Source organism: Aplidium turbinatum, chromosome 4 (assembly GCF_918807975.1).
Source record: "Aplidium turbinatum chromosome 4, kaAplTurb1.1, whole genome shotgun sequence".
In the NCBI taxonomy this organism is placed as follows: Eukaryota; Metazoa; Chordata; class Ascidiacea; order Aplousobranchia; family Polyclinidae; genus Aplidium; species Aplidium turbinatum.
Window position 1 is genome coordinate 44264595 of NC_137475.1, and position 14378 is coordinate 44278972.

General features: G+C 38.6%; 1 protein-coding gene across 1 annotated transcript; it reads right to left on the reverse strand.

The window, feature by feature from the left end:
• Window positions 1–11850: 11850 nt before the first annotated feature.
• LOC145769225 (4-galactosyl-N-acetylglucosaminide 3-alpha-L-fucosyltransferase FUT6-like) lies at window positions 11851–12429 on the reverse strand. Its single transcript, XM_082580810.1, has one exon. It carries the CDS (start codon window positions 12427–12429, stop codon window positions 11851–11853), a length of 579 nt encoding a protein of 192 aa, XP_082436936.1.
• Between the last annotated feature and the right edge of the window lie 1949 nt (window positions 12430–14378).

A 14378-nucleotide genomic window follows, 5' to 3' on the forward strand; every position in this document is an offset into this window, starting at 1 on the left:
ATCGATTGGTGATTGAGGTAGAGTTTCATCCTCCTTAAATGAATTAAAAAGTTCGCAGAGACATTGCGCGTCGCACCCTTGGTGTTCACAACTTCTGATATCCCACTCGTTAGTAGGATCATTTGACTGGAGGTTGATTGAATCCTCGATAGGATGCTCTTGGCTCCATATCCAAGAAAGGTCGAATTCCTCGATAACTTTCCTTAAAAAAAATAAAGAAAATAAAACAAAAAATATGGAATACACAACAAATCTTTCTCATTGTAGGAATCATATACAAAAGAAATCTTTCTCGTTGAAGGAATCACATACAAACTGGTAAGACGAAGTTAATTTTATTTTTCTACAAGGTGAATTAGACATGGGCTAACAAAATAGTGAGTCAAACATACTGCAGGTTTACCTCCAGTCAGGGCCTCTGAGAGAAATTTTCACTAGGGGTACGAAGAGTCATTCCGGGCCCTCCTCTCACTCCGGGCCCCCTTTGTCTTGAGCAAAACGTGTGATGTTTGCTTAGGCGTATTGCACACCATACAACATTTTACTGCAGAATTGTACATTTGTGCGCAATAATAGTATCAAGTTGCAATAAAACTATTCTTTAATTTTAATAGGCTATGCACAATAATACTGAATATGAAAGAGGATAAATATGTCATTTCCTTTATATGATATAGGCCTACCCCGTAGCCGGTCGTTTGGTCGACAGACATTTGGTCGACAAGATATTTGCACTGCTGCCCTGCACTGCTGCCAGATAAGATAAGACTGAGCATCATAAAATACAAGTTTATAACAACAGAGAATGGCATTGGCCTACTCTAGATTAAATTCTATCCCATGCATCTGAATAATGACATAATGTAAGGTTTCAGTCGCCCCGAAAGCTCAGTTGGTTGGCGCGTGACTTCGTGAACGAAGAAGCTTCAAGATCAAGCGGCGCTGGTTCGACTTTCGGGGTGTGTGCTTGAGCAACGCATTCTAAGGACTGCTCTCCATTCAGTGGCACCTAATCGATAAGGATGTAATAATTCCCAGGTAACAAGACTTCAACAATCGGAAATTTCACTCTGCCTATCTCGGTAACCGGCCTCAGTGGCGTAGCCAGGAAAAAATTTTGGGGGAAGCCAAATATTTGATGAATTGAAGAAAACGACAAAGTGTTTGATTTGAGCCATCGCCACCTGATGTGCAGTGGCGTATCCTGGTGGGTTGAGCAAGGAAAGTAATAAAGCTGATGGGGGGTAGAGCGTGCCGAAGGCACGCGTATACTAGAGGGGTCCGGGGGCATGCTCCCCCGGAAAAATTTTGCAAAATTACACTCAAATAATGGATTATAACGCTTTCTGGAAACACTTTTAAGGTAATATTTGTATGAAATTCATTAGCAGATAAACAGCTATTAACTTATTAAAGGTAGCTCTTACACACGAACAGGCAAAAACTGCGGCTAAAATTAGAGAACACCAAAAACTCAGCTACACAAAAACTCAATAACTACACAAAAATCCAACAGAGTAAGCCATTCTGAAATTGCTTCTACAAATTAGTTAAAAGAAACGTAAATCGCGTGAATTTTGCGCGATTTACAATTTGCAAAATTTATTGGAGTCTTTCTGTGTATCTAAAACAAGTCTTTGGGGGTGTTAATAGCCAGATCCAGTGGCGTAGCCAAGCGGGGGAGGGAGGGGGGGGTTTGGGGGTTACAACCCCTCCCCCCCCTTTGGCACGCGTGTGACGTCACGATATTGAGAATGATGTTTTCAGTCTAAAAAAAATTGCCTAATTTTAAACAAAATTGCATTGAAATGCGAGTTTTGCCAATACCAAACATTCAAACATCTCAGCCAGGAATTAGCAACAAGAAAACACAGAGACTTAGCTTTATTTCCGAAAAATGCCGAAGAAAACATGATCTTATCCTTTTGCTATGCTACCGGACAGCACCATTTTACAGGAATATTCGTACCCACATTTTTGTTGAAAATGCTCTCAGAATGCACCAAATTCAAAGTAATTTTTCAAAATTTTCTGGGGGAGGCCCCCCAGACCCCCCGCCGCTGGGTGGCTAAATCCCCCCCTTCAAAATTCCTGGCTACGCTACTGGCCAGATCTCTTGGAAAAACGTTATAAGTTTCTACAAATTTTATTATATTTTCAACAAAGGGCTCAACTTTGGAATCTAAACTTTGAATATTTGGGGGGGGCTATGGCCCCTTTCGCCCCCCCCTGGCTACGCCTATCCGGCCTTGCTTCAAGATCCTCCACAAGTATGTAAAACTACCAGGAATAACCTATCAAGGCTTTGTCAGTCCGAGGATAAAGATTCAAAACCAAGTTTGCCCCATTTTTCAAATAGTTTTTAAAAAACACAAAAATGCCCTAAAACAATTATTAAAAAATTAAAAAAAAACTAGCGGTTTGGGATTAAAAAAAAATCCCGGGTTTTTCTCAACCCTGCTTTTGCTACACTATGCCCCTCCCCCCCAGGACAGGAGAATAACCAACTTTTGTGATTTAATTTAGGGTGCTTTTAACAGAACATGTTTGCACGTAAGGCATTAAGTCACCACTTTAGACACCTAATTTCTTTCTGGGCCCTTTTGCTACATTACGGGCTCCCAATAAGGACTAACGAATAACAACATTTATGCTTGAATTTAGTCGTTTAGGATGGTTTTAACCAAACATTTTTTCGCATAAACTATAAAACTACAATTTCGGGCCCCCCAACAACCACAGGCCTGAGCCCTCAAGGGTACGCCGTACCCTCCGCACCCCCCTCTCGTAGGCCCTGCCTCCAGTCTTCTTAAAGTCCCTCAATCTGCGAGTCGGAATGAAAGAAATCCACCAGATTACTTTCTTCTAAGACTTGAATGTCTGTGAAAGCTTCCTCGTTCTGTTCACTATTTAATAAATATTTCATCATAAACACAAGCTTAGTCTTTTAACTAACATTATTTTAACATTTATTTCGACTTTAAAATGATTGCAAATTCTAATTGAATGTTTTTAAATATAAGTTCTCCTATTTTTCCAAAAAAAAATAAACTAAAAAAAAAAAAAAAAAACGTGTTTAAGACACAAAAACACAGGCTCACAAAAGTTAAAAAAAAAAACCACCTCTTTCTGTTCTGTGACAGTTTCTCCGCGACCTCGTACATCTCCCCATTAGAAACATTGCCCCTGCAAATCATTTTCATTACACTTCAGACGTATGCTTAGTCTTTTAACTAACATTATTTTAACATTTATTTCAATTTATTTTTTAAGTATTTTGTATTTAGAATAACCCACAAGTTTATCATACGAGAGGGGAGGTTCTCTCCTCTAAAAAATTTGCTTAGTTTCAAGAAAATAAATGACACTAAAGCGAACTTTACCACATGAGACACTCTCTACAAAAAAAGAAATTAAAATACATATCTACCAAATATCTGGTTCCTGGATTGTTTCGGGTGCTGAAGGGCGGTGTTTTATTCTTGAATGCTCATTCAGTCCTTTCTTGTGTTTGTAGATTCGTCCGCATGTTGGACATTTGTGAACAGTTGGGAGGTGCTTGTGGAAGAGCTTCTCCTCTCGGCTGAAAAAAAACAAAAAACAATCAACCCACACAATCATAAACCATATCAAATTTAAACACACAACCCACCTCTCAAAAGAAACACTACATCTCCGACACACTCCACACCTTCTTTCGTGTTTTTTCACTACCCATTTGGATGATAGTTGCTTTTCGCAGAACCGACATCTCTTACATGCATGGTTGTGTTTGTCCTTGCTTTTAACACTATCAACGAAAAAAAAAAAAACTTATTATCACCCACACACAATTTTATTTTCATGAAAAGACTTGAAACTGACCAAAATTTCAGGGAAACAAAGAATGATACACACACACCCTAATCCCAACAAACATCAAAACAAGGAAAATAAATACCTTCCAAACATTACCCCACAGATTTGACAGAAAAGACACGATAACTCCACATGAGAATGGAGAGAACTCTCTTCTTTAAATGCCTTATGACACCTGTCGCACTCATAATCTCGCGAGCATTCATCTAAAAATCTAACGAAATGAATGTTTTAGAAACCAACTGAATTTGAATAAAGAAAAAGCAAAAAATAACACTCACCTGTTCAATGAGTTCGATTCCATAATTTTGCACCAACTTCATACAATTTTGCATTGACTTCTTTCAAGGCACCCATATAGCCGGCGTGAAATCTACTCGCTTTTTATACAACTCTTCTCAAAGCTTCTTTTTGCAACTTCCTGGTTCAAATCAACCGTTATTGCCCGCTCAAATCGTGTGCTCACAATATTGTCCCAAAAAAAAAATCCGTTCACAATGCGCAGGAAGTTCAAAATGAGCTGGACCCAGAAAAATATGCTCACAATCTAGCCGAACTACACTTTGTCACTTCCTGATTCAAATCAACCGCCTGCTCAAATCGGCCGAAAATTGGCTCTGGCTACCGTCACTACATTGGGTTATTACATTTACAAGTCGAAACTAACATTTACTTACTACTAACGGAGTTAAACTGCCGTTTTATGGACGACGCGTATGGATTAATGAGAGCAGCGGCCTCTTTCGCACGTGGATCTGCCACCAAAAAACATTCTAAATGATCCGTGTGCACTGTATGGCATTGAGATAGCAGATGCTGAACATGAACTTTGTTAGGACCATCATAACACTGTCTTCCACGTCCTGCAGCGTTGAGAGACTTTTCTCCGCAACAAACAGGATCCAAACGCGCTTGAGATCATCCATGCTGACTGGACGCCTTAACAACTTGACCATAGGCGTAGCCAGGGGGGGGCGAACGGGGCCATGCCCCCCCAAATTTTCAAACTTTGGATTCCGAAGTTGAGCCCTTTGTTGAAAATATAATAAAATTTGTAGAAATTTATAACGTTTTCCAAGACATCTGGCTATTAACACCCCAAGGACTTGTTTTAGACACACAGAAAGACACCAATAAATTTTGTAAATCCTAAATCGCGCAAAATTTAGGTACTCGATTTACGTTTCTTTTAACTAATTTGTGGAAGCTATTTCAGAATGGCTTACTCTGTTGGGTTTTTGTGTAGCTGAGTTTTTGGTGTTCTCTAACTTTAGCCGCAGATTTTGCCCGTTCGTGTGTAAGAGCTACCTTTAATAAGTTAATAGCTGTTTATCTGCTAATAAATTTCATACAAATATTACCTTAAAAGTGTTTCCAGAAAGCGCTATAATCCATTATTTAAGTGTAATTTTGCAAAAATTTTCCGGGGGAGCATACCCCCGCACCCCCCTATAATACGCGTGCCTTCGGCACGCTCTAACCCCCACCAGTTTCATTGCTTCCCCTTGCTCAAGCCCCCAGGATACGCCACTGCACATCAGGTGGCGATGTCTTAAATCCAACACTTTGTCGTTCTCTTCAATTCATCAAATATTTGGCCCCCCCCAAATTTTTTTCCTGGCTACGCCACTGAACTTGACACTTTTGTCCTTTGAAAGACAACTTATTGACAGTTCGGATTATGATGACATAATCAATTCAATTCAATTTTATTTTTCATTGCTGGCGCGAACATGAAGAAAACGGCAAAGTAAACTCACGAATTTAGCACTTCAACAAAAGGGAAAGATGGCAAAACCAAAAGGTTTAAAATATGCAAAAACAGTGTTGGGATGGCACTATCTTTAATTTGCACAGCCACAAAACCTGGAAATGAGGTAGAAAAGATACAATTTTTTATGTGAAAACGGTACAAAAATAGGGCTACAATTACAATCAACACTTGCCAGTGCAACAAGGGCGATTTTAAACACGAGCTGAAGTTAAACAAAACAAGCCAAAACCCTCTCTTTAACAAAAGAAAAAAATAGGCCGAATATTACTGTACAATGAACACTTGCAACAAGGGCGAATCAAACTTTACAGTACTACACAAAAAAAGAAATAGTGACAAGTTTCCAAAACTTTTCACTTTAAAAGTTTAACGAAATTATGACGTCACAAAATAAAGATTTAGCAAAGTGAAAAGTTCGGGAAACCGGCTTAGTGTGACTAAATGAATTCAGGGAAAAAAATTAAGTCCAACGCGAGATACAATTAAATACCAGGGATCATAGGCTACGCATTATTCATTTCTTAGATAAGGATTGATTAATCAACTTTAGTTGAAAGTTATCACGATTTCACAAAAATTAAAAACGAAATAAAAAGTTTGGCGATTTAAATGCATTTCTAATTTCACAGTAAGATAGACTAAATAAAAATAGTTTAAAAAAATATATTTAAAAGCAACTTATTATATAATTGTAACAATTTGTATAATAAATTAAGCCACATAAATGAAGCAGTTTTATGATAATACGAATTTCAATACAAACATCCAATAAGGTCTGGCAGCACTTCTTTTAGAAAACAGGTTAGGCTACCAGTCAACAGTTACTTGTAGTGGCAATTTAAAGATAAAATAACTATTTAATACAAATTAAAGTTCCATTTCAATAATAATTAATTGTATCTCATTCCAGACCAGTCTACTTGTTTATTGTGATGCACTTTCCGCTCTTGCATGCCTACTTCTTGTCTTCACTTTCGTTTCTTCTTTCTTTCTTCTTTACTTCTTGTTTTCGAATTTTACTGAAATTTCACTTGCTGATAGTTTGGAAAATTTGTGACGAAGATCAAATAAGATGAAACGGTGTAATTTTTTCGAATTTGATTTTATCTCCAGGTCCTAAATTTGAACAAATTAAATTTTTAAGACTTGGACCTGGAGAGCAAAAATCTTGCAACCTACTTCCAAAAAGCGCGGGAAAAAAAAGTATTAAGTAAAAAAAAGTATATAGTATTAAGAATCAACTTTTTTAACTCGAAACCTAGGAGACTACGCCTTGTATGCTGGCCCGCCGTGGCATTATTTGTGAAGGCCCACCAAGATATTTCCTAGGCCCACCCATAAATTACGTTCTGAATCCGCCACTGTGACAGACACAGTCGACTTGTGAAAAGTGAAAGATATATTGGCGGTATAGGTAATATGTTTGTCAACGTGTGCAAATAAGGAAAATTCGATTAAACAAATACATTTCCTTCATATGGAAAGAAGCGAATATTGCCTTTTGATAATTTCACTGTCTGCGTTGTTTAATGAAATTCATTCTTGGGTCATTCCTTCATTTCATTTCAGTCTTTCTCAATATTTGCTCCAGTAGGAAGTTTTTAATATCTTGAAAGCTAGGCTTATATCACTAAAGCTCCAATAAGAGAATATTAAAGACTTATAGAGATCCAAATTATCACCAGAACGTGGCAAATGCTAATCAAATAGCTCTTTTGTGTTAATGTTAATGCAGCAGCATGCAAAGAACATTAAGGAATTCAATATATTACTTTCTCATATTTTGTGGATAAAGCCTCAAATACATTCGGGATATTCACTCAAGCACATCAACCAACGTCTTTGGTCGTTGTAGACGTGTTAGTTAAAATATAAAATATATGATTTTAAACTTTTGTCTCAACAAAAGTTTAGCTGCTCACGCAAGAGACTGAATGAATCCTTGCTCAAGCATTAGCAAACTTCTCTTTCTAAAGCGAAACAACTTTGATACATTTTGAATGAAATTGTGGCTATGGAACTGAGTAGCAACAAATTCAACACTCTCCTCCAAACACGGTTGATCGTTTTAGCATTTCTAGTCAGGAATCAAAAATATTTTATCGTTGCGACTTAATTGTTATTGCGACTTACTTTGACGCAACGTTCTTCGTCATGACTTCGTTTGCTATCGAGAAACGCAAAACAAAAAGAAATATTTTGAAACATTCTCAAAATAACCTGATCAATTGTCAAATTTGCAAGATACATTACTTTTTCATTTCAAAGTAAAACTTTATGCTACTGTAGTTTGAACTTCAACAAAAACGAAATACCGTTTAACCATGTGACAATTATGCTAGCGACTTCAGAGAAGATTTCACTACAGGCTGCCCGCTGCTTGGTTTCGCTGTAACGTAAAGGCCACCTCCGTGACTTGATTTCGCTTCGAATTAAATTTTCTTGTAAAGAATTTTACTTCGGACAAAAACGAATTTTAAACAATTCCTGTCATTTTGTCTTGAATTATGAGGTTAGACCTTTTGTGTTTTCAATGCATCAAAAGAGGACAAGTTTCGCCAGCAAGCAAAACGCAAGTAAAATTTCACGTTTGAAGATTTTTCATCTCTTTATGAACAATTATTGGTCTATGCAGCAAAGTTACAGCAAAAAAAAAACAAGAACGAGACAAATGTAGTTTATTTTTCAGATTCAGCCTATGAATATTTGCAGTTCCCTTTAGCCTACTGTTTGCAATAAGTTCAGTTGTAAAATTATAAAACTGCTTGTACGAAATACGATTGAAAATGTAATTGTACACAACCGTTGACATGCTAAAACTGACTAAATTAAAAAGCAGTTTCTTTCCTCGTGCCATTGTGGCTGTATCATAGTTAAATGCGTTCTACATTTACACCTGCTGTACATAAGTTGTAAGTGAGCTACCCCTGCCACGATTTCGTTTTCCAGCATGCTAGGTAGCACCATGCGCTTTTGGCCATTTTTTTCTGATTCACTTCACGTAACAAATAGCCTAAATCAAACAGTAAAGTTGGTAATCAGCTACGTCTACAAGCGTTGAATCAACATAAAATAGGTCTGGATAAAATAAGAACTTTTATATTAAAGTGTGAGGACCATAAAATATAAGTACAATGAACTCTTTCGCAATTTTTTTGTGTTTAGGTGGCATTTTTAATCACTAAATAATCTTGTAATTTATTCGTTTTTGATTTTCCCACTTTTTCTGATTTCTTCACAAATTTCCTTTTTCATGAATTTATTGAACACATTTCTGCATTTGAGAAAATTTTCTCACAATTGAAAGCGACGCCTTCACTGAGCTACTCGCCGTTCTACTGGCCGTTCCACTCGCACTCACCTCCACTAGCCTACTTACGAAACAGTAAAACAGTGGCGTTTATTATGTTTCAATGAACGTCTAAAGATGCTTTACAATAACCGTTCAATAAGGTGTGCCGATTTCGTTTAGAATCTATGAATCAACATATTACATTAGTGGCTTACAGTAAGTTTTTGAAAACCAAATACAAGCCGTCGCCGAAGTGGCATAAAAATAAAATCCTGTAGAAAAATGAACGAAAAAACTGGAAATGGAAAAAAGAGACATTTTAGCATTTTTAGTGCTCTCGAAGACCAAGCCATATCTTTTGAGAAAAGAGGACAAATTCTCTTAAAAGTAGGCGTAGGGTAGCTTTATATAAGGCAGCTCTGATATTGTTAAGTGATGAAGCAGACGCTGATGTCGACCTATGTTTCGCATCTTCAAGGTTATTAAGTATGAAAAGTTACAGGAGAATCTTTAGGATTTAACCAAACGATTAAAAATAACAAATTAATAAAATCAGTCAGGTTTGGCTACTAGAAAACTAAACCTTTCTGAAAATAGTTTCTAAAGTTTATATTAATTCTCCTACTCTATTTTTGTTGTTAGCTAACGCAATGAACTTCAACACATTTCGAAACAAGTCGACATTGAGCTGTCAAGTAGGCTACATACAATTGCATGTGATTTATTAACGTGACACTGAAATACATTGAGAAGTGAATCAATTGTATATAACCTAGCTTGAACATCGTACATAAGCTCCGATAAGAGAATATCAAAGACTTATCGGAGAGATCCAAATTTTCACCAGAACGTGGCAAATGCTGATCAGATAGCTCTTTGGTTTAATGTTAATGCAGCAGCATGCAAAGAACATTAGGTAATTCAATAAATTACTTTCTCATATTTTGTGGATAAAGCCTCAAATACATTCGGGATATTCACTCAAGCACATCAACCAACGTCTTTGGTCGTTGTAGACGTGTTAGTTAAAATATAAAATTAATCACACAAACCACACCGAAACAACAACTCAAAGAAAAAAGGAAACAAACTATACAAATATTGCTCTGCTCGATGAAGCCTAACCGGTGGTAGAGGTAGCTTAAAATTAGATAGAGTCAAGTGTTTTCAGTGTATCTTCCAAATGCCTCCGGTAAACGAAGGTTGCTTTTGTTGACATTTAAACCGAAAGCATTTGCTCTGATTCAGCTGAATATTTTAGTCAATTTGGAAGACCTGTGGAGTAATAAAATTTCTATTGGAAAAACTTAGTGTTGTTGGGACCAGCTCAGTGGCCGAGTGGTTTCACCTTCGGCTGTGGTGCTGGTAGATCTGAGATCGATTCCTGGTCGGGTCAAACCGAAGACTTTAAAAACGGTACCGATTGTGTTCTATCCTGCATAGCGCAGTGAGAATGAGTCGGGTAATAATGTGATAACATCATAAACCTGATATAAATTAAAAATGAGCCCTGTCGCTAAAAGACCTTAGCTGTTGTAGAGCGACAATAAATAAAACCATAACATTATTATTAGTGTTGTTGGATAAAGCGAGAAAACAATGCAAAGCGAAAACGTTGCATTTCCAGAGAAAATAAAATTTCAACAACATGAACACGTCAGAACGGATGAAAACATATTTCGAGACAACGTGTTTGCAAAATTGTTATTGGGTGAATTGGTATTGCGTTTGAAAAAATTTTGCAGCAGTGCTGCAAACGTTTACTGATGGTGAGCATCTGGTAACACTAAAACATGACACACATCAAAGTTGTAATTTACTGTGTTTAAAACCGAAGCAGGCGTACATCAAAAGTTGTTGCCTTTAATGTGCACTTAACGAGAGTTACGATTTGGGGCGATGTAAAATGTGCAGACTCTGTTTGACATCTTGGCAATGGAGATCCATACAGCAAATCAATCGTATTTTACACGTTTATGGACGTGAAACCAACGTGAAAAAGAAGTGATTTGTTGTCTAAGAAGGCTATAACGACGATTCTACAACGTAAATGTTACGTCACAAATAGTGATTGATTTCATAAAATAATTTGTAGGCTTTGTAAGGCTTGTTAGTAGACTACTCGAAACAAAACACATCTGGAAAGTATTTCAAAAATTAACAAAATTTTGATGTTTAGATTTCGTTTTGAATTAAGATGCATTGTGTTATTTCTCAATTCGTATTGTTTCAGATCAATAAAAAGATTTCAGGCACATTTGATAGCTTGCTTCCAAACATAACACAACAATCAAAACAAAAACATGGAAAGATTGTTTACTTTGCAAAATATTTTATCGATGGGATAGTTATAGCAATGTAACCAATCACTTAAAAACATGATCAAGACAGTTTCATCAAGCGTGCAAAAAATTTTTTTTATCAATTATTGCCTACAGAAATGTAACGAGATTTGTGCAAGAGAGCTTGAGACAAAAAATGCAATGAAAACATGTTTGATGCGAAATACAAGCAATAGATCTATGGTTCTCATCCTTCGCTTTAATTACGCCTTTTTTCTGGACAAACTAAGCCCATAAACTTCTAATTTAGACTACTACTATTGACCATCAGCTGACAATTTAACAGTGGAGATAAAATATTGATAATATTTTTAAAAACAATATAATTAAGAAATAATAATTAAGGAACCCTTTAAAACCTGCCACGAACTGTTTGGAGAGCCTATAGAGCTCAAGTAGAAAACCACAACAATAAAATATTGACTCGATGAGCACATAAGTACAATAATCTTCAATAGAAAGTTTTCAAACGACAAATCTTGTAACAATTGTCGAATCCAGTAAAAATCTTTGGTAGAAACTTAACCGTGAGCCGTGATTGGGTCTTTGAAGCGGTTTATGAAGTAACTATCTGTAGAAGTTCGTTAACGCGATAAACATTCTGGATTCTCGGTACCATAATACCATTCTTGTAATGATGGAATAATCCTTGGATGGTCAGGATAACCAAACATAGGAATGTTGCTATCAGAGTTGTTTAGTAAAGGATTGTGAATATTATCAACATTTATACCATGCAAGATGCGACACAAATTACAATATTCGTTAGTTCTGTTGTGCTGTGGCATATCTTCTTTTTTCATAGTTCTCCATTTGAAATATTGCTTATACGCTGTGGTGTTGTCATCAAGATAGTTCAAATATTCAACCAGTTGTTCAGGAGATTTAAAATCTTCCACATAAATGCACGATCCAGGAGGAACCACAGCTTCACAATCCGACTTCCGTGCTCCCCAAACAACTGGCACTGCTCCCATTTCCAGTCCGCTACGAAATAATTTTTCTGTTATATAATCCCTGCAATGAAAACTGTTTTCAAATGATAAGTAAAACTTGTATTGTTTAATAATTTCCATGTTTGAAACGGCACCATTTTGTCGAAAACATTTTCCTCGTAGATCCACTTCAAGACCAATATCTTTTAACTTCTTGATATAAGTCATTCTTGTTTTGGCACCTCCCGTTGCTCCACAATTGGACACAATCCAAATGGCAAGTTTCTTTTTGCTTTCAACTAAATCATTGACATCTTTTAAAGGATTTCCTGATTCAGAATGTTGAAATTGTTTCCAAATTTGTGCCGACAATCTTCCAGCAAAATACACATCAGCATCCCTCCTTGAATATAAACAATTTTTATTTTAGTCTAATGCCTTAGACTTAGACAAAGAAAACGATGCGAAGATTGATACATCACCATCATAATCTTTTATCAATTATTACTCAACCATCCGTCACCTGTCCACCCATCACCCGTCCACCCATCACTCGTCCACCTATCACCCGTCCACCCATCATCCGTTCACCCATCACCCGTCCACCCTTCACCGGTCCACCCATCACCCGTCCACCCATCACCCGTCCACCCATCACCCGTCCACCCATCACCCGTCCACCCATCACCCGTCCACCCATCACTCGTCCACCCTTCACCCGTCCACCCATCATCCGTCCACCCATTGCACGTTCACCCATCACCCGTTCACCCATCACCTGCTCACCCATCACCCGTCCACCCATCACCCGTCCACCCATCACCCGTCCACCCATCACCCGTCCATAATCACCTGTCGAACCATCACCCGTCCACCCATCACCCGTCCACCTATCACCCGTCCACCCATCACCCGTCCACCCATCACCCGTCCACCCATCACCCGTCCACCCATCACCCGTCCACCCATCACTCGTCCACCCATCACCCGTCCATCCATCACCCGTCCACCCATTACTCATTCACCCATCACCCGTTCACCCATCACCTGCCCACCCATCACCCGTCCACTCATCACCCGTCCACCCATCACCCGTCCACCCATCACCCGTCCACCCATCACCCGTCCACAATCACCTGTCCAACCATCACCCGTCCACCCATCACCTGTCCATCCATCACCCGTCCACCCATCACCGATCCCGTGACCCGACAGTTTATCGAAAGACAATTTATCGAACGACAGTTCATCGAACGACAGTTTATCGAAAGACAGTTTATCGAACGACAATTCATCGAAACGACAGTTTATCGAAACGACGGTTCATCGAAACGACAGTTCATCGAACGACAGTTTATCGAAACGACAGTTCATCGAACGACAATTCATCGAAGGGGCTAGGGGCTAGAGGCTAGGAGTTAGGGGCTAGGGGCTAGAGGTTAAGAGTTAAGGTTAGAATTAGGGGTTAGTGGTTGGGAGTTGGAGTTTAAGGGTTAGGGGTAGGGGTTAAGGGTAGGGTTAGGGGTTGGGGGTTAAGAGGTAGGGTTAAGGTTAGGGGTTAGGGGTTAGTGGTTAGGAGTTAGGAGTTAGTGGTTAGGAGTTGGGGGTTAAGGGTTAGGGTTAGGGGTAGGGTTACGGTTAGGGGTTAGGGGTTAGTGGATAGGGGTTGGAGGTTAGGGGTTGGGGGTTAGGTGTTAGGGTTAGGTTTTAGGGGTTAGGTTTTCGATTAACTGTTGTTCCAGGCCCCTAGCCAGCAGGGAGCCAGGGAGGCCTCACCCCCTTTAAAAACAAATCCGCCCCCCTGGCAAAATCCAAACATTCAAGAGCAACAGCTACATTTATAATGATTTTGCCCATTTAAATTTTTTCGGCCCCCCTTAAAAAAAGTTGGCCCCCCTTGCTCTGCGGTCTGGCTACGGCCCTGTGTCGTTCGATAAATTGTCGTTCGATAAACTGTCGTTCGATAAACTGTCGTTTCGATAAACTGTCGTTCGATGAATTGTCTTTCGATAAACTGTCGTTTCGATAAACTGTCGTTCGATAAACTGTCGTTCGATGAACTGTCGTTCGATAAACTGTCGTAGTACCCACCGATCCACCCATTACCCGTCCACCCATCACCCGTCCACCCATCACTCGTCTACCAATCACCCGTCCACCCATCACCCGTCCACCCA

Coding starts and splice junctions, on each gene's coding strand:
- LOC145769225 (XM_082580810.1), bottom strand. CDS start 12,429: ATGACTTATATCAAGAAGTTAAAAGATATTGGTCTTGAAGTGGATCTA.